Here is a 25,156-nt window from a genome sequence, read left to right as displayed (position 1 = left end):
ACAGTCTGGATGTAATCAGCTGGGAGTAGTGACTCAGTAAAGAGTTGAAGGGAAGTCACTTTGGTAGTATAAGTAGTTCATCCCGAGCACCAAGAAAGTCGACCTGAAAAAATATTTTAATACTTTAAATGTTTTGGTTAACCAAAACTTGATGAGACGGATAATTCTAAATATTACACTGACAGTTGGGGTGAACAGTCATCGTCATTCAGTTGTCATCAGTGATTGGCTGGACGGGCCTCCTACGTCAAAAAACTACGACAAAAACAGTGCGTCTGCTTGTACTTCCGGAATGACGACCATTCCTTCGCCATGTGCTAAAAATTACTATGAAGCAGTTTTTAAAATCTCAATTTGAAAAGTAAGTCCGCGCTAAAGAGAGGAAGGAGGCATCGACAGGACGAGGAATGAGTTAGGCCAGCTATCACAAGTAAAACACAAATAACTGGTTGAGAAAGTAACGAGTTAGCTAGCGAAAGGTTCGCTTTCAACATGGCTCTGTATGTAAAAGCCGCAGAGATCTTGGAGAAAGCCGAGCGGAAGCAGGGCGCTCTGAAAACCCTGGTTTACGACAGTAAATTTGCGAACATCAAGCAGCTGTTCGCTCTGGTATGTGAGACGCAAAGGTTTTCCACCGTGCTGCAGGAACTCATCGAGTCCACCAAGTTGCTCAAACAGACCAAGCTGAAGATGCAACTGGCCAAGGTACTGGTGTACGACCTAGTGATAGGCCAGGGGCTGAAGTGCGGCGGCTCCTGGAAGGCCACAATGATGAAGCATCGCTCCAGGCTGCAGGCGGAGCTGGCCCGCATGAAGATAAAGCAGAAGGTCAGTAGGAATGAAGACCTGCTTCCGGCTGGAGTCCAACAGTCTACCGCTGACCACCTACCCAGGTATGTGCGTGTAAACACCCTGAAGACCACTGTGGAGGATGCTGTGGACTACCTGGTAAGAGATGGCTTCTCCTACCAGGGACAGGCCTCCAGACTGGATGACTTAACTCTGAAGGAGAAAGACTTTGTAATGGACCTGCACTTGCTGGAGCTGCTGGTCTTTTCTCCTAAAACTGACTTCCACAACCACTTCCTGTACAGGGCTGGCCACATCATTCTGCAGGACAAAGCCAGCTGCCTCCCCGCCTATCTCCTCAACCCCCCAGCTGGCAGCCATGTCATTGATGCGTGCGCTGCCCCTGGAAACAAAACCAGCCACCTGGCAGCCATCATGAAGAACAAGGGCAAGCTGTTTGCCTTTGATTTGGATGCCAAGCGTCTGGCCACCATGTCTACTCTCCTGCTCCGAGCTGGAGTGACCTGTCAGCAGCTGGCCAACCAGGACTTCCTGAAGGTGGACCCTGACAGCCTGCAGTACAAAGATGTTGAGTATATCCTTCTGGATCCCTCATGTAGTGGATCAGGTACAATAACCAGTTCACTGTGTATATGATACAGATTTTTTATCACCTGCCTGCTGTCTTTACAGGTCTGAGCCTTTCACTTCTCTGTAAATCTATGGAAACCGTAGCTACAGTTTCATAGTCATGTAATTCATACATCTTCCAATCAAATATGATTACAACGCATCTTGGGCAAATGGGAAGTAAATATGAACCATTTTGGTGCTTATATTATATTATCATCAGCATCATGAATAACAACTAATTATGTCACTAAAGTCAAGGAAGCAGAAATACCTGTCTAAATGTCTAAACCCATATCATAACCAGAAAGCTAGTGTGTCTAAAGACAATAAAATATGGACTGAAATAAAATTTCTATAATCTGTGGGTCCAGGTATGGTGTGTCTCCGGGACAACATCTCTGCTGACCAGGAGAAGGATCAAGCTCGTCTGGCCTCCTTGGCCTCCTTCCAGCTGCGTTGCCTGAATCACGGCCTCAGGTTCCCCCGCCTGAAGCGCCTGGTCTACTCCACCTGCTCCATTCACAGCCAGGAGAATGAAGAAGTTGTAAAAGCCTGTCTGCAGCAGAACCCTGGCTTCAGGTAGCAAGAGTCCACTTGGCACTTAATAAAAATGAAAATATTTATGGTTTTATACCTGATTTTTATACCTGAACATTTGAGCATTTGCTTTTCTAACATTCTCTTTTATTTGTGCTGCCTAAGTCATGTGACATAGAACATTTGCATCCTTCCTTCAATTTGGAGAAATTTGCAAGAAATGATTTTTAGTATTACATGAAGTTTCAGTGATTTCTCCACCCTGCCAAAGAAAGCAACGATTGAGCGAACATTCCTGTATTGATTGTAACTATACAGATGCAGGATTTCTCAGCTTTTGTAATCTCTTTCTGTATCTCTTTGGAGCTTCCTCAATGCTCATAAAATGAAGTACAAAACTATGTCAGACTTGCATCTTATTGTTGTCATGAGAATCTCATGGTTGTCACAAGACTCTTGCTGATAAGGGAGGAAAGGGGAAAAAAAGGCAACAAAACTCAGCTGTGCCTGTTTGTCAGTCAGAGGATGTTGTATCAAAATGATACAGTATGCCAAGGTTGATGCCCAGACCTTCAGTACATTTCTGATACTTGCCAATCAGAATCACCCAGTCCCAGTATGATGGTTGTCCCTGTACAGACTGCAGAGCAACTTCAGTCAGTATAGTTGCAAATTATTTTTTTGCCTTTTTTTGTTTATTTGCTTTCATTGATGAGTTATAGGTGCTTGAAATATGAATCATCTATCGCTCCCTAAGGTGCAGGTATTGTTGTTGGACTTTAAATATCATTATTGATGGAACTAATACTTGCTTCTATTCCAGGCTGGTTCCTTTGCTGGCTCAGTGGCCTGAACGAGGCCTGGAACCGGTCACGCAGTGTCTGCGCGCCAGCACAACCAAGACCCGCACACATGGCTTCTTTGTGGCTTTGCTGGAGAAACACAGTAGGACTGGGAATATTAACCAAAGACAACCAGTCCAGATAAGGTAAATATTGGGGTGTCATGTGAAGTCACTGATATAGGCTTAGATAATCTTATATTATATTTAGAGGTCTTGCTCTTGATCAGGAACATCCAATTATTTATTTCATTTACATGTTGATATAGTACATATATATATTTGGGTAAATTCATTTACATTTAACTTTTTATTAATTTTGCTATCTATTAGATATTTATTTTTAGTGTATGATGCTTAATTGTGTTTCAGTCATCTTCATCAAATCAAGGCAGTGCAAATGATTAAGCAAAAATTTAAATGTATCATGAGTGCAAATGTGGATTTTTTTTTTTTTTTTTTTTTTTTTTTTGGCTTTGTTGGTCTGTCTTGGTTTTATTCTGTCATGAAACAACCTACACATAACACACTTGTATTCACAAAAAAATTCTATTCAACATGACACATTGAAGAAACACAAAATGAAACACAAAAATCTTCATGTTATGGAATTTTGCAGTTTAGTAAAAATAATTATCTGAGATTCTGATTTGGTAGTTCAGAACAGTGGTAATTTAGTTGTGTACTTCATTCATTTATTCAGCACTAGCACTGTGGAATAGGACTGTTGTCACATTATCATGACTTACACTTAAATATGATTAACCTTAACAAGCACAAACAGAAACCTATTTCCGCAACTGCAATTTTACAATAGCTTTAACAAAATACAAACAATCAACTATTTCACTCTGTCTCAAATTAGACAGCTGTCTTTCACTGTCTGCTCTGTCACAGAGACCCTGAGGTAACAGCATACAGTCCACCCACCTGTGAGAAGAGACCTGAAGCTTCAGAGACGGAGTACAAACCCACAACTGCTGCAGACCTGGTGTACTCCAAAAAGACTGATAGCACACCAGGCAAAAAGAAGAGGAGGAAGAGGAAGAAGAAGAATAGGGCAGCAACAGTGTAGGGATTGTAAAAACAAAAATTAAATTAAATTAAAATGGGACCTCATGTTGTCAGGAGGGATTGTTTGTGAAACCTCAAATTAATTTCCAGTAGAGACATGTGGGGAAATGTAACTGAAAAGTAAAGATATAGTTTTTTTTAACTGTATCACATCCCTGCTTCTCATTACTATTAAATACTCTGCAAAGCTCTTGGTTTCTTTCCTTACTTTTGTTTGAGAATGAAGTTCAGGTGTTAGGGTTTAGGAGGTGACATGTGTTAACCATTATGGGATAGGCAACCAGCCTGTACTACGAAGAAAGTTCAATATACCCAGGATATTGTCCATCCTGATAGCCTGTGTTAGAAAGCCTGGAAATGGCTCAGTTAACCCTGGGTTTACCTATTCGGACATGAGTGTGCTCATGTGAAAGGCACAGTTTTTAATTAAAAGCAACATTGTCAGAACCATGAATAAAGTACTTTATATGATATGAGAAGAAACAGTGATATCTGTTGGTGAATGTCTTTATAGCAACATCCAAAAGTTATATTCAGCAAGGTGAAATGTAAACAATATGATCACATGACTGGAATAAAAAAGAAACACTAGAAATGATTTTAAATTATTAAAGTCAAACTGAGGATAAATTGTAAATAAGAACGTGAGTTATTAAGACTCTTACTGAGTATTTTTGTAGTATTTTATTTTTTAGTATTGTTTCTGCTGCCAAAGCAGAGAGAAGAGAAAGAAAAGAAGAAAAGCAGTTCACGTCTGATGAAGTCGATCTGACTGAAAAGTTCATTTATAATCATGGGAAATATTTAATATTGTGTGAACAAATTTTTAGTTTTTATTTCCAGTTATGATCACAGTGTCTCCTCATGTTGTTCTGAGCTGCAGTGACGGAAGAAGAGAATAAAAGCCAACACTGTCAGATTAAAGAATCTCTAGAAGCTCTGTTTTAAAGCCAGAGTGGACAGATGGAAAGACTCAAACAGAAAAACCATCCACTGATCTATACACATACAGTGCATCCGGAAAGTATTTACAGCGCTTCACTTTTCCACATTTTGTTATGTTACAGCCTTATTCCAAAATGGATTAAATTCATTTTTTACCACAAAATTCTTCACACAATACCCCATAATGACAAAGTAAAAAAAGTTTGCAAATGTATTAAAAATAAAAAACAAAAATATAACATGTACATAAGTATTCACAGCCTTTGCTCAATACTTTGTTGAAGCACCTTTGGCAGCAATTACAGCCTCAAGTCTTTTTGAGTATGATGCTACAAGTTTGGCACACCTATTTTTGGGCAGTTTCTCCCATTCTTCTTTGCAAAACCTCTCAAGCTCCATCAGGTTGGATGGGGAGCACAGCCATTTTCAGATCTCTCCAGAGATGTTCAATCGGGTTCAAGTCTGAGTGCAAGGATATTCACAGAGTGGTCCCAAAGCAACTCCTTTGTTATCTTGGCTGTGTGCTTAGGGTCGTTGTCCTGTTGGAAGATGAACCTTCGCCCCGGTCCAAGCTCCAGAGCGCTCTGGAGCAGGTTATCATCAAGGATGTGTCTGTACATTGCTGTATTCATCTTTCCCTCGACCCTGACTAGTCTCCCAGCTCCTGCTGCTGAAAAACATCCCCACAGCATGATGCTGCCACTACCATGCTTAACTGTAGGGATGGTATTGGCCAGGTGATGAGCGGTGCCTGGTTTCCTCCAGACATGACACCTGGCATTCAGGCCAAAGAGTTCAATCTTTGTTTCATCAGACCAGAGAATTTTGTTTCTCATGGTCTGAGAGTCCTTCAGGTGCCTTTTGACAAACTACAGGTGGGCTGTCATGTGTCTTTTACTGAGGAGTGGCTTCCGTCTGGCCAATCTACCACACAGGCCTGATTGGTGGAGTGTTGCAGAAATGGTTGTCCTTCTGGAAGGTTCTCCTCTCTTCACAGAGCAACGCTGAAGCACTGTCAGAATGACCATCGGGTTCTTGGTCACCTCCCTGACTAAGGCCCTTCTGCCCCGATCACTCAGATTGGCCAGGCGGCCAGCTCTAGGAAGAGTCCTGGTTGTTCCAAACTTCTTCCCTTTACAGATGATGGAGGCCACTGTGCTCATTGGGACCTTCAATGCTGCAGGAATTTTTCTGTACCCTTCCCCAGATCTGTGCCTTCATACAATCCTGTCTCAGAAGTCTACAGACAATTCCTTGGACTTCATGGCTTGGTTTGTGCTCTGACATGCACTGTCAACTATCAGACCTTATAAAGACAGGTGTGTGCCATTCCAAATCACGTCCAATCAACTGAATTTACCACAGGTGGAATCCAATCAAGTTGTAGAAACATCTGAAGGATGATGAGTGGAAACAGGATGCACCTGAGCTCAATTTTGAGTGTCATGGCAAAGGCTGTGAATAATTATGTACATGTGACTTTTTTGGTTTTTTATTTTTAATAAATTTGCAAAGATTTCAAGCAAACTTTTTTCACTCTGTCATTATGGGGTATTGTGTGTAGAATGTTAAGGTAAAAAATAAATTTAATCCATTTTGGAATAAGGCTGTAACATAACAAAATGTGGAAAAAGTGAAGCGCTGTGAATACTTTCTGGATGCACTGTATCTACTGCTCTTTATTATTATCACCTAATTGTAAAGTCTTTTGTTCTTATCAAGATCCTTTAGGAGGGATGACTCAGTTTTTCCAGTAATTTGATAGGTCAGTTTTTGGGCTGTTGGCAGGTTTTGAATTGATCAGCATAATATGGGTTACACTGGTAATTTACCCCAGTAAGAAGTGAACCACCATCGTAAAACTGAAAACCCAGAGTTAATACCGAACTGACTTCAATAACCTCTAATCCTGCTTCGTAGTACAGGCCTCTACTGAAGGAGCTCACTTCCAGCCAAACAGTCTCCCATTGTTTGAAACACACATTGTAACACTAGTTCATTTTATCAAAGCAGATTAAGGAGCAGGTGTTGTCAGTGGTGTGGTTTTTCTTTTTTGCACTCAACTAAAAGCAATCTCGGTAGCCAGTGACTGTTAACAGTAGTGGTGTAGGGATCGATACTGAAATATTGATACTTCCAATTCCGAGTCGACCAGTCCCACTCCAGTATCAGTAGTCACATCCCCGAGTCTCACTGATTCAGTTGATGATGATTTCATATCGACAGTGTAAATGTTTTTTAAAATGTAATAATTTGGGGTAATCACAGGACAAAATATCATCTCAGAGTTACTCATCGTGACCTCTCTGCCATGTTTGTGGTGTTGGTGCCTTTGGGAGGATTTTTTTAATGCAAATAACTGATAAATATGGCTTGCAATTAATTGATTAACAGAATGTGAGGAAGTCTGTGCTGCACTCACCATATATGGCTTGTTACTTAGCTTGTTAACTAATAAATTAGCCAGCAAATGAGTTATTCTTGGGTTAGCCTCTAAGCAAGATGCCCAGATGCTAAGCAAACGATGCTAACAGGAGAGCATGCTTGCCATAGTTATTAAGTGTTTTCAAGGGAGCCTGATTCAGATGCTGAAGTATCAATTAACATGAAGTTTCTTGGTCTGTGGGACGTCTTCTTTTGAAAGTGCAAAATGGTGCACTTATTATTTTTTTCTTTATTATTAAAGAATAAAAAAAAGTAGTCTGATGTCTTATTTGAAGTGGTTATAGCCTACTTATTTGCCTTCTCTGAACAGCATGCAAACAAAACTTGTACATAGAGATTAGAATGGCTTGTAGAATTAGATTAGAAAGCGGACATAGTTATATAGTAAGACATTTCAAAATTTCAAAACACCATTGACAACGTAAATTCTGCAATGTCCCTTTTAAGGATATATCAGAATAAGTGACTTAACAATCACAGATAAATATTCAAAATATATATATTTCAAGTTATCTACTAGGTGTTTTTGCCTTAAATACGATAGGGATAGTGAGATAAAGACAGGAAAGTTGTCAGGGAAGAAATATGATATATTGACCATTATGATATGGTCAATATTGTAATTATGGTTTACCCATAATTACAATATTGACCAATATTTTATCATATTCATTGATAAAATGGAGAAAATCAGAAACACAGTAACTTCACTTAGAAATAACTTTATTTTTATTTTTTACTTTATTATAGCTGATACTCACCAGCCAATACAAACATAGACACAAAAGTCATATAATGTCACAATTTCTGGTGTTTTGCATCATTTTCTCCTGTAATTGTCTCTGCCACAAGTCATCTGTGAAAGTTACTATAAGGAGCAGAGAGCTCTGAGTGCTGGAGCAGAACTACTGTAAGTTTAAATGAAGGATGAAGGAAAAGGCAACATTAACTGTGACAAGGTAGAGCAGCAATAAACACTACACTAACAGAAACTCCAGCAACTCGAGGAGACACTGAACTTACTGCAGCACATGCAACAAAACACTGTTACTGAAAAGACATTTTACTAAGTAAATTCACACTGTAAAAATGTTCTCTGATAAAAGTACAAAATAAGTCATTTTAAAATTTACTCTGTGTAAAAATGTTACATTTTAAAAGTCAAGGGGTAAAACATGTTACATAGTCATAATAGTGATACTTGACTTTTAAATTAAATCTAACTATTAAGTTAAAGAGCATCTTTTGGCTACCAGGTGCATCAGTTCCCAGATGAGAACACCACCAAAATCAACAGCATAATTCCAGTCAGGCACTTTGCAGGATGTGCATACAACTGATAATTACTTATGTATACTCAGTTGCCCATTTATTGGGACCACCTTGCTAAAACTGATATAGTCTAATGCATTACAGTTCTAAAAAAATCCTCCTGCATGAAGATTATAATATTTTGTAATTTAATTGTTTGTGACCTGAACTGCCCCTCTCTGCACTGTTGAGCAGCGCTTTTTGTCTGATAGCTGTTTTGGCCAGAGTCCTGGGTCATCATAAAGTGTAACACGTTGATCAGTAGGCTGACTGCTACGCCCTAGTTGTAAATTACTTTACCATCTCCAGTCGAAGTTGAAGGATCCAGTAAGGCTTTGCATGTACCAGCAGCATCGCTTGAGCAACCTGGGCTGGCACTGCCGTTAACAACCGGTAGCATTGCTTATACTAATACTGAAGAGGAGCCTTCAGTATTAGTATAAGCAATGCTAACTGTAGGCGTAGCACAAGCAGCAGCTTCTTGTTTCTCTTTAGTCTTATTAGTGTTCTCGGTAGCCGCAGAGAAAAAGGTTGTTACCTTTGGCAGTTTTGCTAAAAACTTTCTGATTCTGCTTCATGATTTGGTACACAACACCAAAATGTTTACATGAGTTGGCAACTGTCTTGCTCAGCACTCAAGAATGAGGTATTCTGGTGCCCTTGGTAGCCTGGGGCCAAAGGCAACTGCCTACCTTTGCCAAATAGTAAAGTCCACCTCTGCACCTGAACCACTGACATATAGGCTATTATACTTGAACTTCAACAGATGTCATTCAAACCCTCTCGCAAAGTAGCATAATCTAAGCTGCCCCCGTGCCCAGATAGTATCTTGCACATCCAGTGATATTTGGTACATGTTCAAATTACTTTGCATCTATCGCATTTATTTATTCATCTTTTCTCATTGCGGTGAATAAATAGCATGAGTTAGACCATATAAATAATTCTATTCAAAACACTACAGTTTTTGGCTGATTAGCATGAATAAATAAGAGTAAATTTGGTTTTTTTTTGGCCTGGGAGCAGGGAGAACTAAGGTAAGAAAGAGGGGTGACAGCTGTATGGCCAGGAAGCAGTTTCTTTTCAACTCTCCATTGACACATTTATAAAGTTTGAAATGAAAAAGTATGCTAAAACGGTAATGAATGTGGAGGAAACTATTTATCATTATCCACAACCTACATCAATAAACCCTTATGTCTGGGAGAATCAACTCTCCTGATCTGTGCCTGGGTTTAGAATATGATTGGTGTCTGCGTTAATCCCCATTCTGCAATAGAGGTGTGAAACTTTCTCTCTTAAATGAATGAGACTGAATAGCTTGCTATGCTCAGCTTGTCTCATCAGATGGAAGAGCAAATGTTGGTATATATTCACTAAATATATAACAAAGTTAAAGTATTCCAAAATCAATTTTTTTTTTTTTTTTTTTTTTTTTTTTTTTTTTAAATTGTAACTAACTATCTATAGCTGTTAGTTGTTAGAGGCATAATAAAAACACCATTGAGATGTTGAGGAAATAAATAATTTTATCTATCTTGCTGCATTCAAAGAATTTGGCTTAAAACAAACAGAAAAATTATCTTTAAACTGTAAAAAAAAAAAAAAAAAAAAAAAAAAAAAAAAAAAAAAAAAAAAAAGAACACCGATACAAACAGGAAATCACAGAATTTGAGAAAAATTCTGTCTCAGTCGTCTCAGTCTGTACTGAGGTCTACGAGCCCTAAAGCCACCACTCTACCGCCTGGTCACTGCTTTCACTGAGTCATACTGCTGTGTAGGTGGGCCATGAACATAGATGTGCAGGAGATATTTCAGCATCTCATTGGACAGGCAGGACCTCCAGTCTGATTTGATCCTCTTCATGCTGGAGAAGAGGCGCTCACGCTCACAGCAAGAGGAGCTCATGGGGGGGGACAAGGCTGATCTCTGCTACCACCTATATGTGCTGGAACTGGCCATCTCTTCCAATGACACCCTGGATCAGTTGCTGCTACAACACCAGGGAATCAAGGTGGCCTCAAAGTCCCCACATCTCAAGTAACGGATGGAAATGGTCCATGAAAGCATTCAGCTCAGCGGTTCCAAATGTTGCCAGAATGGTGGTGTCTTCATGCCGGTTGGACAGGTCAAAGAGTGTGGAGGTTGTCTTCAGAACACTGGTCTCCAGAATCTTGATACACTCTGAAAAAAAACTCAGAGCCTGTTGGTGAGGTGATGCTGGAAGGTGTTGAAGTTGTCATCAGCATCAGTCCTGGTGAGCTGGACATCCTGCCAGGACCACTGTAATAAAGCTCGACACTCACCGAGCAGAAAGAGGAGCCTAGGCCACGTGATAGTCATAGTATTTTGATGCCGAACTGCTTAATCACAAGTCAATTTTTTGATCTCAGTCATTGTTTAATTCAAACCAAAGAAGTTAGAGCCAAAATAACTAACATCTTACTGCCTAAATTACACACTTCTGCCTCCTCTGCTCCTTTTACATAGAGTACCACACCCACACCCACAAAAACAGCAAAAGCTGCATCAAAGTGCATTTTCTGTTTCTGCATGGCCAGCCATTAGCCACTGTCCCGTGACAGACAAACAGGTGACACAGAAGTGATGTCCTGTTAAGACCCACATTGATGAGGTTTGACAAATGCATTTTGATTTTCATGTAAACATGTAAATCGGAAAGTAACAGACTGGGGGCACTGTATTGCTTACTGCATTTGAATATTGTCCATTGTAGACCAGGTTAAGTCTCCACCAAAATATTGTCTTTTATCTGGCTCAATTTTAAAGCTGGAGTGAAAATACCGACTAACATATGAAACTAGATGATCTAAGGAATCCATTGGTACAAAGCATATCATGCTATTTTGTTAGTAAGTGGGATAAATAATGCTCCAAAGTTATACTAAATATTGGCCATTTTAGCCATTTCCAAGTGGGTTCCTTGACATGTCATCACAAGATGTGAATAAAAATTACTTCTATGGGTACTGGTGAGTCTCCCTTTTGCCCACATGCCCACTACATGTTAATAACATGCAGTTTGGGCTTCCTTGTAAGAAAACTGTAGGGAGTCTAGTGTGTGTTCCACCACAAGGTGGAGAAGCTGCTGCTCCAGGGTCTTCATGATGTGTGTGGTGACCGGTCTATGGTCATTTATCTCAGCCACGCGTCCTACTTTAGGTACTGGAACAAGACTGTAAGATGGACCACAATTACAGTTGGACGATACAGCAAAAAAAATGACTCACAGGCAGGTGTAACAGATGAGGCCTTTTATTCAGCCCTCTTCAGGAGCAAGCATCACCCAGCATCAGAGCAGCAACACACAAGTTGTTAAAATGGTGCCTTTTTATACTGTGTATTGGCTAATTACCTCGGGAGACTCCACTCACAGGGATCCAGTGCCTGCTCACATATTAACACCTTTTCTTTTCTTACAACCACACACACACACACACATATCCTCACACCCCCATACACACATTCACCTCCTCGCTACCAAACGAAACAAAACTCCACATTACATCTACTACAATAAAACACACATCTCTGAACCACCCCACACCAATTTACACTTGGTTTACCCCAGAACTATAAAACATGGGGTCCGTTGTCTGGGGAAGTCTTTTGCCTGAACACCCTACAGACAAAAAGACTGGTGAGTAGTTAACCCACTTATGCTCCCTCATTGCACCTTACTACACTTATTGCACATACTACAAATTACATCAACCGTTACATTATTTTGGCTCAACTCTAAGCTCATTGTCTTATTCCTTAACACATGGCTGCACATTTACTCCCATGTCCCTCTTTTTCAGGTGGAGCTGCGTGGCCTACACAGCACCCGCCATCCAATCACAATTAAAAATGATAATAACCATGGAGACAAATATTCCAATCATCAATAAGTCTAGCCATACAAATGTGCAAAATGCAATGTTATCAAATGTATTGTGCAAATCTTCAATAAAGTGCTGTTGCTCCTATTAAAGTGTGACGAGGTCAGTTTTATTGTGCATGTTTTGTTTATCAAATTGTTATTTTGCATGTTGTGGTGTTTTGTGTGTTTGTTGATAGAGGTCTATTATTTTGGATTATATTGAGTCGCATGTGTTTCTTTTTTCTGACTGACCTGAACTGCACACGGACTCACCAGCTGCGGACCTAATTAGCAATGAGCCACAGGTGGTGGTGATCGCATTTTGCAGCCCTTTTATATAGGAAGCGGCCGTAAAGGAGAGCGAGCGAGGGAGAAACGGAAAAGGACCCGAGCCAGCAGCAGGAAGGAGACGCCATCGCTGCGAGAGCCACCTGAAACGCAGGAGCCGTGTCGGTTCGGCGGGACGACTCTAGCCGGGAAAAGGGCTGATCGAGCGCCGGATCGTGGGACCCGAGGAACGGAGTACGGACTGCAGGTGAAGAGGAGGGTGACATCCATTACCGGTCAGAGTCGAGGGGAAGCGCCGTGGGCTTGTAGAGGGGTGCTGTCGCGACGCACCCCTCTTTCAGCTAAGTACCCTTTCGATCTCTTTTTAATGGGCTCAGGATTTTAAACAAGACTCGCCTCTGGTTTTAGCTTTTTTCTGACCACTGATCCCGAGTGTTTCTTCTGTCTCCTGTGCATGAGATCTGGAGGACTGAGGCCTGCTCCATCCTCCACCTGTCGCTTCAGCTGGTTGGAGAGGGAGAAGATCCAGAGACTGTGGGATCCTTGGGCGAGACTTCGGGCTGGGTTTATTTTTTTTAAACAATAAATTTTATGTACACTCTGGATTGGACTCTTGGTTTTTTTTTTTTACTCTGCTCAACCCTGATTTTAAATTAAGAACCTGCGTGTTAGAGTCCTGGGCTCTCAAACCTAGGTGGCATTGTCGGTTTTTTAAAATTACTAATCTTTTAATATTATTTAGACTTCCTTCTAGCCTCGCCACGAAAGTGCTTGTGCAGTTATTGAAGTGCATGTGTTTCCATATCCCTAACAGTCAAAAGTGCATGGTGCCATATTTACAACGTCATGTGATGAAGTGCTCTTTGTCACAAAGACATGTTTGCTGGCTGCCTTTGCAGGATGTGCCTCTTGAGCTCCACCCTCACCTCATTTACTGTAAGGGATAGGAGACATAACCCCAGTGTGGAGGAAGTTGCCGCTGCAGTGTCATGGTTGCTGCATCATGAAGGAGATGCTATAGGAGGAGCTGCAGCTGAAGCAGTGAGAGAGAGAACAAGGTGAGGCTGTGTCAAACCTGTTGTAGGACAGGTTTAACTCATTGGCCTTGTCCACATTGCCTGATGTTGCCTGGCTGTTCCTCTTTATAGCCAGTTATGGTCCTCATCCCCTTCCACACCGCTGGTTGTGGTTGTGCTGTAGCTTCCTTTCGTTCAAATGATGCGCTGGTAGAGAGACAGCAAGTCCTCATAGCTTGTAGTTTTTTTGCACAGTATGTATGTTTTGTTGTTTTTTTTTGTCATGTTGACGTCTGATAATGGAGAAAATGGTGTACGCAAGGGAGAACCTCCTTGCTTTATGGCGTACCAGACATGGTTTTAAACATCTCATACTGGCTGAGCTGAAGGTGTATCAAGGATGCAGAGCTGGGGGTGAGCTAAAAGCTAAGCTAAATGCTAGGAGATGGAGATATAAGCCTTTTCTACCATCAACTGAAATGTCAACTTCCTGGCTAACAACTTACGATGAACTGGAGGTACTTGTGATGAACCTACGAGCATATTGTGGGTGTAGTCTCATGTGTTTGAAAATAAGACACTTCATCTGTGCAAACATCAAGGAGGCTTACTGTTTCAGCTCAACCACCACTTGGCAGATCATATCATAATCTGGTTATTCTTCAGCATTCCTACAAACCCTGTGTACTGAGGCAGGCTGCAACCACACGCTCATTCAGGAACTGGACCCCAGAGGCCAGAAAGTCTTTAAGGGACTGTTTTGAGCACACAGATTGGAATGTACTGTTGGAGTCGCAGGAAAAGGATAACGGCAAGGACACTGCTTTTGACAGAGTGGTTGACTGCACCACGGATTACATCAATTTCTACACTGATCAGCCATAACATTATGACCACTGACAGATGAAGTGAATAACATTGGTTATCTCTTTACAATGGCACCTGGCAGTGGGTGGGATATATTAGGCAGCAAGTTAACATATTGTCCTTGAAGTTGATGCGTTGGAAGCAGAAAAAATGGGCAAGCGAAAGGATTTGGGCGACTTTGACAATGGCTGTGATGGCTAGACGACTGAGTCAGAGCATCTCCAAAATTGCAGCGCCTGTGGGATGTTCTCGGTCTGAAGTGGTCAGAACCTACCAAAAGTGAACCTGCGACAGGATCAATGATGCATGTGGGGAGCAAAGGCTGGCCCACGTTGTCCGATCCAATAGGAGCGCTACTGTAGCTCAAACTGCTGAAAATGCTGGTTCTGAAAGAAAGGTGTCACACAGTGCATCGCAGTTTTTTGCTGGTCAGGGTGCCCATGCTGACCTGTGTCCACTGCCAAAAGCACCTATAATGGGCAAGTGAGCATCAGAACTGGACCACAGAGCAATGGAAGTATCACATTTCCTTTTACATCAAGTGGATGGCCGGGTGTGTGTGCGTCACTTACCTGGGGAAGACAGCAAGCCAGTGGAGGCAGTGTGATACTTTGGGCAATGTTCTGCTAGGAAACCTTGGGTCCTGCCATTCATGTGGATGTTACTTTGACACGTACCACCTACCTAAACATTGTCGCTGACCAAGTACACCCCTTCATGGAAACAGTATTCCCTGATGGCAGTGGCCTCTTTCAGCAGGATAATGCGCCCTGGTTCCCTGGAGTCGAGGTGTTGACTTGGCCTCCAAATTCTCCAGATCTCAATCCAATTGAGCATCTGTTGGATGTGCTGGAAAAACAAGTCCAATCCATGGAGGGCCCCAACTCACAACTTACAGGACTTAAAGGATCTGCTACTGATGGCTTGGTGCCAGATACCACAGCATAACTTCAGAGGTCTAGTGGAGTCCATGCCTTGACGGGTCAGGGCTGTTCGGGAACTGTGCACTGGTTTCCAAACAACAAACCCTAGATTACCAGTAACATCAAGACCCTCCTCGCCAGGAAAAGTGGGCCTTCAGGGTTGGAGACAGGGAGAAGCATAGGTGTGTGCAACATGAGCTGAAGCTCATTGCATCATGGGAATCCCCCAGCAGTCTAGCTCTATAGCAGCATAACTAAAGGATGTTCAGGACATATCTGAGCCAGCCCTAACTATAAACTTTATCAAATAGGGCTGTTTTAAATCCAATTTTAAATGCAGAGGGGATGTCTGCCTCCAGAACCCACACTGGGAGCTGGTTCCATAGGAGAGGAGCCTGATAGCGGAAGGCTCTGCCCTCCATTCTGCTCTTAGAAACTCTAGGAACCACAAGTAGACCTGCATTTAAGAGCAAAGTATTCTGTTAGGATAATAGGGAACAATAAGCTCTTTCAGATACAATGGTGCCTGACCATTAATGGCTTTGTAGGTGAGGAGGAGGATTTTAAATTCTATTCTGGATTTTATAAGGAGCTAATGCAGAGAAGCTAACACAGGAAGATGTGATCTCATTTCCTAGTTCCTGTCACTACTCATGCTGCAGCATTTGGATCAGCTGGAGGCTTTTCACTGAGTTACTGGGACATCCTGACAATAAGGAATTCCATGTGTCCAGTCTAGAGGTAACAAACGCATGAACTAGTTTTTCAGCATCCTTTAGAGACAGGATGTTTCTGATTTTCGTAATGTTCCACAGGTGGAAGAAGGCTGTCCTAGGGACTTGCTTTATGTGTGAAGGAAAGGACATTTCCTGGTCAAGATTTCTGACTGTATCACTGGAGGCCAAGGTAATGCCATCCAGAATAAGTATATTATCAGATAATGTATTTCTGAGGTGTTCGGGGCCAAGTACAATAACTACTTTTGTCCGAATTTAGAAGTAAAAAATTGCTTGTCATCCAGGTCTTTATGTCCTTAAGACATGCCTGAAGTTTGGCCACTTTGTTAGTTTCACCTGGCTTCGTAGATAAGTACAGCTGGGTGTCATCTGCATAACAATGGAAATTTATCTGGTGCTTCCTAATAATATTACGTAAAGGAAGCATATATAGGATGAAAAATATCAGTCCTAGCACAGAACCTTGTCGATAGTTTTTGTGTGCATAGAAGAGTCATTATTAACATGAACAAACTAGAATCTATCAGATAAGAATGACTCAAGATAAGTTGATCAGACTTAATATAGAGGTGTTAATAAAAGGAAAAACATCTTTGAACAGCCTTGTTGGGACAGGGTCTAGAGGGTCTGTAATAGATACAATTTTATTTGTGAAGAAGCTCATGAAGTCATTGCTACTGAGGGCTAAAGGAATAAAGCTATAGCTATCTGTCAGCCTGGCTACAGCGCTGAACAGAAACCTCGGATTGTTCTTGATTTCTTCTATTAGCAATGAATAATAGGAGGTTCAACATCTTTTCAAGTGTTTTGAAATTCTTCCAGATTAGTAGAATGCCACTTCCTTTCCAGTTTTCTTGAACTTTGCTCCATGGTACTACTCAGAAATGCATGCTCCAAAGCAAACCTCCTCTGACTACCGTCCTTTTCAGGGGGGGGGGCACAGTTCCCAGTGTTGTACACAGTGAGACTGCAGTATTATCAACTTCTGTGGATGTGAAGTTGGGCTGATTATTATTATGTGAAGTAAGGCTGATTATTCATTACCTTAAAAAGATTTAATTTAACTCACATAATGTAAATTAATCAGGAATTAAGGAGTTTAATTTCCTTTTTAGATGGAAAGTGGAAAATATTCCACGATGAACCCACATTACAGTTTGTGTCCCGGTCTACATACAGGGGTTTATATGTTACAAGAGCAGGGTTGTTAGTTTGGCTGTTGCGAACTACATGCTGCTCAGTTTGACAGAAAGTAGTCACAAATAAAAGAGCGCCACAGTTTGGTCTTCTCTATCATAAACGGCTCAAAAGTTATTACATGTTTTATAGAACATGTTCGATGCAACACTCAGTTTCATCAATGATCAGATCATGATAATAGAATAACATTAGTTTTCATATGAATTGATATATTGATCTAGCATGTATGCATGTATGGAATAATGTGGATTCTTGCATCTCTAATAATTCAAGAGGTCTGAATTGACTGAATTCGTGCTTTTATAGCCAGTGTAGTGCTTTATAGATGATTAAAAGATTTGTAAAATCAATATTGTGCTCTATGGGTAATCAGTGCAGATTTGCCAAAACTGGTGTAATGTGTGACCTACGCTGTTCATTAGTTTGTAGTCTGGCATCCACATTTTGAACCAACTGGTGATTTAGGGAAGTGAATAGTGAATTTCAATAGTCAAGACGGGAGGAAACGAAAACATTGATGATTTTTTCTAGATCTTGAAATGATAGTAAAGATTTAATTTTAGCAATGTTTCTCAACTGGAGGAAACTTGATTGGACCAATTTATTTACATTATATTTAGATTTCATATGGTGGTAAAACAAAACGCCTACGTGTGGTTAAGACCACATTTTTTGCGAACAATAAATATATAATGATCATCCTTAATAAATCATAATTCATGATGATGTGCTTACCTTAGTTAATGCTTTAATCAATGTGTTGTTCATGCATGAGGTCATGAATTAAAAACTTTGAGGTGGTAATGGCTCATGGTAATTCCTAACGATTTATGAGATATTAATGCATAAACTAATTGATGAACTCATGCATGAATTCATGATGATTCATGTACCCTTACCATAAAGTGTTGCTGGAACAATCTCAGGAAAGTATCTTTACATGCAGATCACAACAGACATTTACAAATGTCAGTGGTGCAACATTGTAGTATACCTAACATTATCAAGTATACCTGCTGTTATGTGCACTGCAATTAAGGTTTTGAATTATAGACTACTATTTGCTGGGAACACCTGTAGCTTATACAGGTGGACAATATCAACACATGTAAATATCCTCCATATTACAGGATTTATACTGATCAACACCTGTAGATATCTTCAGTCATACATGATTTACACCACATGATTGCAACAATGCTTTCCTGGGCCATCAGCAACAATATCAAAACATTAGCCTGTATAGTGTAACTCATTGGCCCACGTCCACCAGTCCAGTTTTATGATTCAGATTCTTCTATAATTCACACACCTGTTAATGTCTCTTTCCTGTCTGTCTCCTCCTCTCCTGTCTCCAGATGCTCTTCTGGTGGTCTCCTCCTTGTCTCTCCAGGGGTTGCCTCTCTTTGTCTGTCTGTCTCCTCCTTTCCCCCTATTTTCTCAACTCTTCTCCTCTCCTCTTCTAGTGATAAAAAAGTATGCAAACAGCATAGGTCAACCAAAATCTAACCCGATCTCTTATTTTGTGATGTCAGGCCTTTTTCTTTCTTTAACAAATCAGACATAGCACAGGGCATGTATGGAATAACTCTATTTCACTGTGGAGAGTACTGTACCTCATAGGAAAATGAAAAAGTAACCATTACAGTATAACTTGACTAAAAGCCTTAAAGTAAATGGAAAATAAAGCACCCAGAGCTATTTTGCTTTTTGATTGTGAAAATATCATGTTTCACAGGCTCGGACTGATAATCTGTGCAACCGGGCAAATGCCCGGTGGGCCGGTCCACATTTGGGCCGGTAGCCTCTGATTTTTTTTATGCAAATGCAAAATTTTTAAGTTATTTATTTCTGTTGGCTACATAGGTTATATTCAGCGGCCCATGAATGGCCCCGCGGCCCGTCAAATTCAGTTGCATTCATTTGGCTTAGGGGGTTGCACAGGCCAATATACCTTATTTGCCTCTTCAGGTCAGGTTTAGAAGCAGGTGCGTGTTACGATCGCGCCCCCTACCCCCACCCCTTAAGTGGATTGGCCCATGCAGCCGCTATGTGTATGGGAAAAATTTACAGTGATAGAGTATTGGAGTGAAGAATAATGAGAAAATAAATTATGGACGGCAGAGGCTCCAAAAAGAGGAAAGGGGGAGCGGAGAAGGTGGGCGAGAAAAAGCAAAAAGCCCTACAGGCCGACGCTGCCAAATCTTTAAGCCTACATTGTAGCTTATGTTTGAGTTCAGTTTTTCAAGTGCTGCTACAACATGACTCACATTGAGCATAATATTGTGTGATTGTTATTTATGGCTATCAGAAATTTAATATTTTATTAAATTTCTGATAGCCAACAATTGATAACTATCTATGTTGAACTATATATAGTATATATTGTAATCATATACAGATAAACAAATGAGTAAGAGTCAAATATAACTCAACACACATAGACACTTAACTGACGATTTATGTTTGTTGTATGGAGTCCATTTAATCTCAACACTAGACACTCAACCACTTACTCCAGGTTTCCAAAGCTTTCAAACACATTTCAACTACAGCAACTCCATCTGCTAATGAAGGTCATGAGATGTGGTTGAAAGCCACATAAAGTGGACTTTATGTTAAGATTTTTTTTCCAGCTGCTGTTTCCAATGTCAACAATGAGAAGAGGTTGGCATTTTCAATTTTTATTTGAATTATTTCACATAATTAAGTAATATAGTTTTACAGCAAATACATTCATATTTATTTCTTTACAATAATTTAATTTTCTAATTAACTTTGTAATTGCTTTATAATTGTTGCAATTGTCTTGTATTTATTACTGCCTACTTTACCGATAATAAAAATGTCTCTATACAAATATTGACCAATATGCTGTTACTGGATTATTTTAACTCTGAAATATCTGTAGGTTTCCACAAGAATGAAGCCTTTGCTTGACGCTGTAATCAGTCTTCACGTCTTAATCCCCTTCATTAAAATAGAAATCCACGTCAAAGAATCCACAGGACCACTCAGTAAATTTGAGTGGTTTACTTCAATATACTCACAAAATAAAAATACAAAAAATTGTCCATTTCCAAGGTGATTAAACTAATTAAGAGTGAAAGACTGCAAGAGAAAGACAGAGGGAGGTCAAAAAACTGTGTGGCTCCACTCTCCCTATCACTTACTAACTCAAAATCACTCCGTGCCCCTCCCCTTGAGGTAACATCAAAAGCAATCCAGGTGCAATGACAGCAACCAAAAGGCAATGACCGTAGTCCCCTATTTCCAATTTTTCACCAATGTCACAGATGAAATTGTATATGTTATGTTATTTACACCCCATTTTCATGAGAGAATAACAACTAACCTCTGACACATCACTCTACATCACTGTAAATATGAACTGTAAACAACCTGCAAATACTGTAAACAATCCCTTGATTTCCAGCAACAATGTAATTATATGTAGTTATCTTACATATAAACTTCCAACATCAATAAACTGCATTTAGGCTCCTACATTATCAATAACAGCAACAAACTAAAGATTGTTGGTCAGGCTGTGATGCTGGTCACACAGACAGTGAAAGGATTCAGTCCAGATATTGATAGATGTATGTAAATATCCTCCAAAGGTCAAGTATCAAAATAGGAAAGTTGACAGTGTATCGTGGTCCTGTCCTGTGATGCAGGATCTGCAATTTTGTTCTGAGAAGACGTCAAGGTTCTACCTGTTTCCTCTTTTCTCCTCGGGTGATCTTGCCCTCACTAATTTTAACACACAGAGACCTGAAGAGATAACTAACAGAGGCATTTGCATCTCCAGCAACTAGGTAACACTTCCACCTACATGTTAGTACACTACTTCATTGTCTGTCATTCTCCTATGGTGAATCTGCTAACCATGTTTTTAATATAGCTGTCTTTGTAGGTTCAGTCCTCTGTGATTGATCAGCGACCTGCAGTGAAGATGCAGCAGTTCTGTCCGGCCAGTGACATTCAGCTCTTCACTTATGATGATCACTGGGTGAGATACAACAGATTGTATAAATGATATCTTTATAATATGCATTACTTATATAAACTGGACATGTCAATATCACTATTCAGCATATTTACCCTTGTGGCATAAAGATGTAAAATGGTGGGTTTCTACGATGGAGTCAATCAATGTGGCAACACATCCTCTCGCCACTGGCCCCCCTCTTTGTCTATGCCTACTTTTTTCCATTGCTTGTACCCAGAAACAATATGCCTCTGGCTCTGGCTGTCGCTGGCACAGAGGCATATTGTTTCTGGGTTTTTCGTATGTACATTTGTCCCATTCTCAATCTCAGTAATGCCTTGATGGAATTTCTTCAAATTTGGTGCAAACATTCACTTGGACTCAAGGATGAACTGATCAGATTTTGATGGTCAAAGGTCAAGATCAGTGTGACCTCACAAAACACATTTTAGCCATTACTCAAGACTTCACACAGCAATCATGAGAAAATTTCACACAAATGCTTGATATTTTATGATTCTGGATGAACAGGGATGTAATCTCGAACTAGTCTGAGTGGCAGAGGCATACAACCGTGAGGCGGTAATTCGAGTTTCTCTTTACCTCCTCTCACTTCAACCAGCCTCTTCCCCCATTCCCTTTATTCCTGCAACATTTTCCTCCCATTTCTCCTTTCTCTCCATACTGTATTCCCTCTCCTACCTTCTTTCCATCCTACCTGACTCCTTTAACTCTTCGGCCTGCCCATTTCCTCCATCGCTCTTTCCACTTTCCTGTCTCAGCTGGTGGCCTGCTCTCAGAGCATTATCTGGGGAAGACAGAGGTTAACTCTAGGGTGGAGCTCTGCACTGCTCTACCCTCTCTAAGTACAAAAACATGATCAACACTTTGGGTGGCTAAAGCCTTTTCCAGGATTTCCTTGTTACCTTAGAGACCGTTGCCAAGAGACACAACTGCTCACTGGCTAGCATGGCAACTTGCCTGACATGAAGCTCAGGGTGGAAGCTCTCACCACCATCGAAGCAGTGACACAATGCTCCAGGGACCTCATGGCGCTCATTGGTGACTGTGGGGGATGAGTACAGCATATTATATTAATATTTGATGAAGTTAAATAGATTGACCACTTCTCTCCTACAGTGCATTATAGACATTAAAATGTATAGTATGTCATAAGGTCAGAGAATTCAGAGAAAGTTCAGTGTCTCAGCTGTCTAAGCTGTAATATAAATGTATATTGAATAAAACATAATCAAATATAGTTTCTGGCTATCAAATCCAGTCCACTCTTTTTACTTTAATTTAATATTTAAGTTGAATTTTTTTTTTTCTCACAATATGTTGAGAAATTCAATCTCAATCACCTTTGTATTTTCTTAGCATTTGTGTGGTTCTAAATGTCTCAGCAAGAGATATATAAATATACATTTTTATTTGATATACATGTATATTTTGTAATTTAGATGGAAGGACCCTTTATAATAATATCATGAGACAATGTACTGTACATTGATATTCGTTTGTGTCTGAGACACTGGCCATGAGGTAGACCCTTTATACGTGTATGTGCATAGGGGGGATGGGGGTGGACGGCGTAATGAAGTGGAAGGAAATGAGGAACCCTGTAGCACTGCCTGGCCCTACAGATGACAAGAGGGCAACGGCTGTTTAAGCATCTGTCAATCTGTTATATGGATTCTTCTCCACCAATGCACAGATCCCCCAACCCAACACACAGACACACAGACACACACACAGATGTTAAAGAAATGCTACGCTCCCATCCTTGTATGGTGTATGAGCCACTCCACGTGTTCATATGTACTATAATGTGTGTGTGTGTGTGTGTGTGTGTGTGTGTGTGTGTGTGTGTGTGAAAGACAACACTGTCAGGTACAAGGACAAAGAGGATGTTGCTGTAATTCTGTATTCGGCTGTTCTACATTAAATCTGCACACATACTAAACACTTTAATACAACTCAGCTTACCTGTGACTGAAGCTTGCGCTCATTGCCACTGGATTTGTCACCTGCATTTAAGAAAGCTTTACACAAAATCACATTTTTTAAACAGTTTTTTTTTTTTTTTTTTTTTACAGCTGTCTTACATAAGCAATAGTAAAAAGCCGTGTTTTTAAAAAAAATCTAAACCCAGATTTCTCAGACCAAAAACTCTGCTTATTTGAGAATAGACCCTGACTTAAGCCTAAAATCCTTAAAAAAAAAAAAAAAAAAATCAATCTACAAACTTTTATATGCACTTGTACATGTACACATGCTGCAGTCTGTGTGATTCTTTCAACCTTTCTTTCACAGACTGCATAAGATGGGGCTATACACAGAACCCTACATGCTTACGTAAGAGGAGATTAAAATACCGGTGGTATGGGCCCCTTTCTGCTGCCAGTCTCTAAACATTGGACATTCTTTTTTTTCCATTTCAAAATTTTTTTCTAACTTAAACATGATGTTAATGTCATGACCTGAGCCCACTCTTAGAGGGACTGAAGGAACATGAAATTATTTGATAAATAACTATAATTTAGTCATAATATAATTTATTACATCATTGCATGTGGACTGACTCAGGCAATATACATTACTTAATGTGCTATCATTATGCTGTTCAAATACATTAGGCGACCTATATTCAAAACCCCCATTATTGCATTTTATCAATCATTTTGTACAATTAAACAGATATAGATGGATGACGGGGTAACAGATTACTATGCCCCCATCCATGATGGGTCACTGAATGATGTGAAACGTATGCCATGGCTTTCACAGCCACCAAATCTGAACTAAATTGAACACCTATGGGAGATTTTGGACCAATGTCTTAGACAGCACTTGAAGCTGTTCTTGCAGCAAGTGAGGGCCTGACACCTTACTAAGACACTTTATGCTGGTTATTCTTTTGCTTGTCACCCCTCTGTAGATTTCATTTTGTATTAAAAATCAGTAATCCTGTGATGTGATTTGATCTGCTCTGGTTGAAATTGGATGTTTAGGCAGAAAATGAGTGTTTAAGTCAACACTACAACCTTTGGAGGAACAGCACATTCTTCCTCTTACAAATGAAAAATTGGATTAATAAACAATAACAATATAATTGACCACCAGAAGAAGATGAGAGATGAGGCTATCTATAAAAATATACCCCCTTATTAGTTAAAACCTGATGTTTTACCATGTATGGCCATAGCAGACCTTCAGTCACACACGACTGATGATTAAAATATACTCTTATTATTAGGTTTAGCCATTTGTGAATGTTATGTCTATGTTCTCGTGTTATAAATGGGTATTATCACCAGAGATTAATTGGATGGACTCCCCAACTTCCCTTCAATGACATTACTACAGCTATGCGATGGCCTTAATAAACATAAAAGGTCATCGTCATATTTTTTTTTCTCTCCCGTAGTTTGTGCTTCTCCTCTCTCCCTCTCTCTGTCCTCATTCTGCAGGTATCTCTGCCTCTGGAGCAGCAGGATCCAGATTTACCACTACTCATCATTACTATTAACCACTGTAATCTGTCATTATTATTGATAACACCATTACCTATACAGCTGTTCCTGGTCTTTCTCTCTCTCTCTTTTCTCCTCTCTCCTCCCCCCACCCCCCCTTTTTCTCCTCTTAAACCCAACCAGTCGAGGCAGAC

The 25,156-nt window shown here is 40.3% G+C and overlaps 1 protein-coding gene across 2 annotated transcripts; it reads left to right on the top strand.

Annotated features, from left to right (window-relative positions):
- Positions 1–266: 266 nt before the first annotated feature.
- On the top strand, positions 267–4,064 carry nsun5 (NOP2/Sun RNA methyltransferase 5). Of its 2 annotated transcripts, XM_071475657.1 has the most exons (5): positions 267–893; positions 1,095–1,417; positions 1,794–2,001; positions 2,783–2,947; positions 3,698–4,064. In XM_071475657.1, the coding sequence occupies exons 1-5, from the start codon at positions 493–495 to the stop codon at positions 3,873–3,875; spliced, it is 1,275 nt and encodes a 424-aa protein (XP_071331758.1). In that variant the 5' UTR covers positions 267–492; the 3' UTR covers positions 3,876–4,064. The 2 variants fall into 2 exon arrangements, with proteins under 2 accessions (XP_071331758.1, XP_071331756.1); XM_071475655.1 differs by having other exon boundaries at positions 267–1,417.
- Positions 4,065–25,156: the final 21,092 nt, after the last annotated feature.

Source organism: Trachinotus anak, unplaced genomic scaffold, assembly GCF_046630095.1.
Source record: "Trachinotus anak isolate AG129_WGS33_773 ecotype Australia unplaced genomic scaffold, CSIRO_AGI_Tana_v1 ptg000004l, whole genome shotgun sequence".
NCBI lineage: Eukaryota > Metazoa > Chordata > Actinopteri > Carangiformes > Carangidae > Trachinotus > Trachinotus anak.
This window is presented reverse-complemented; position numbering and strand designations above follow the sequence as displayed.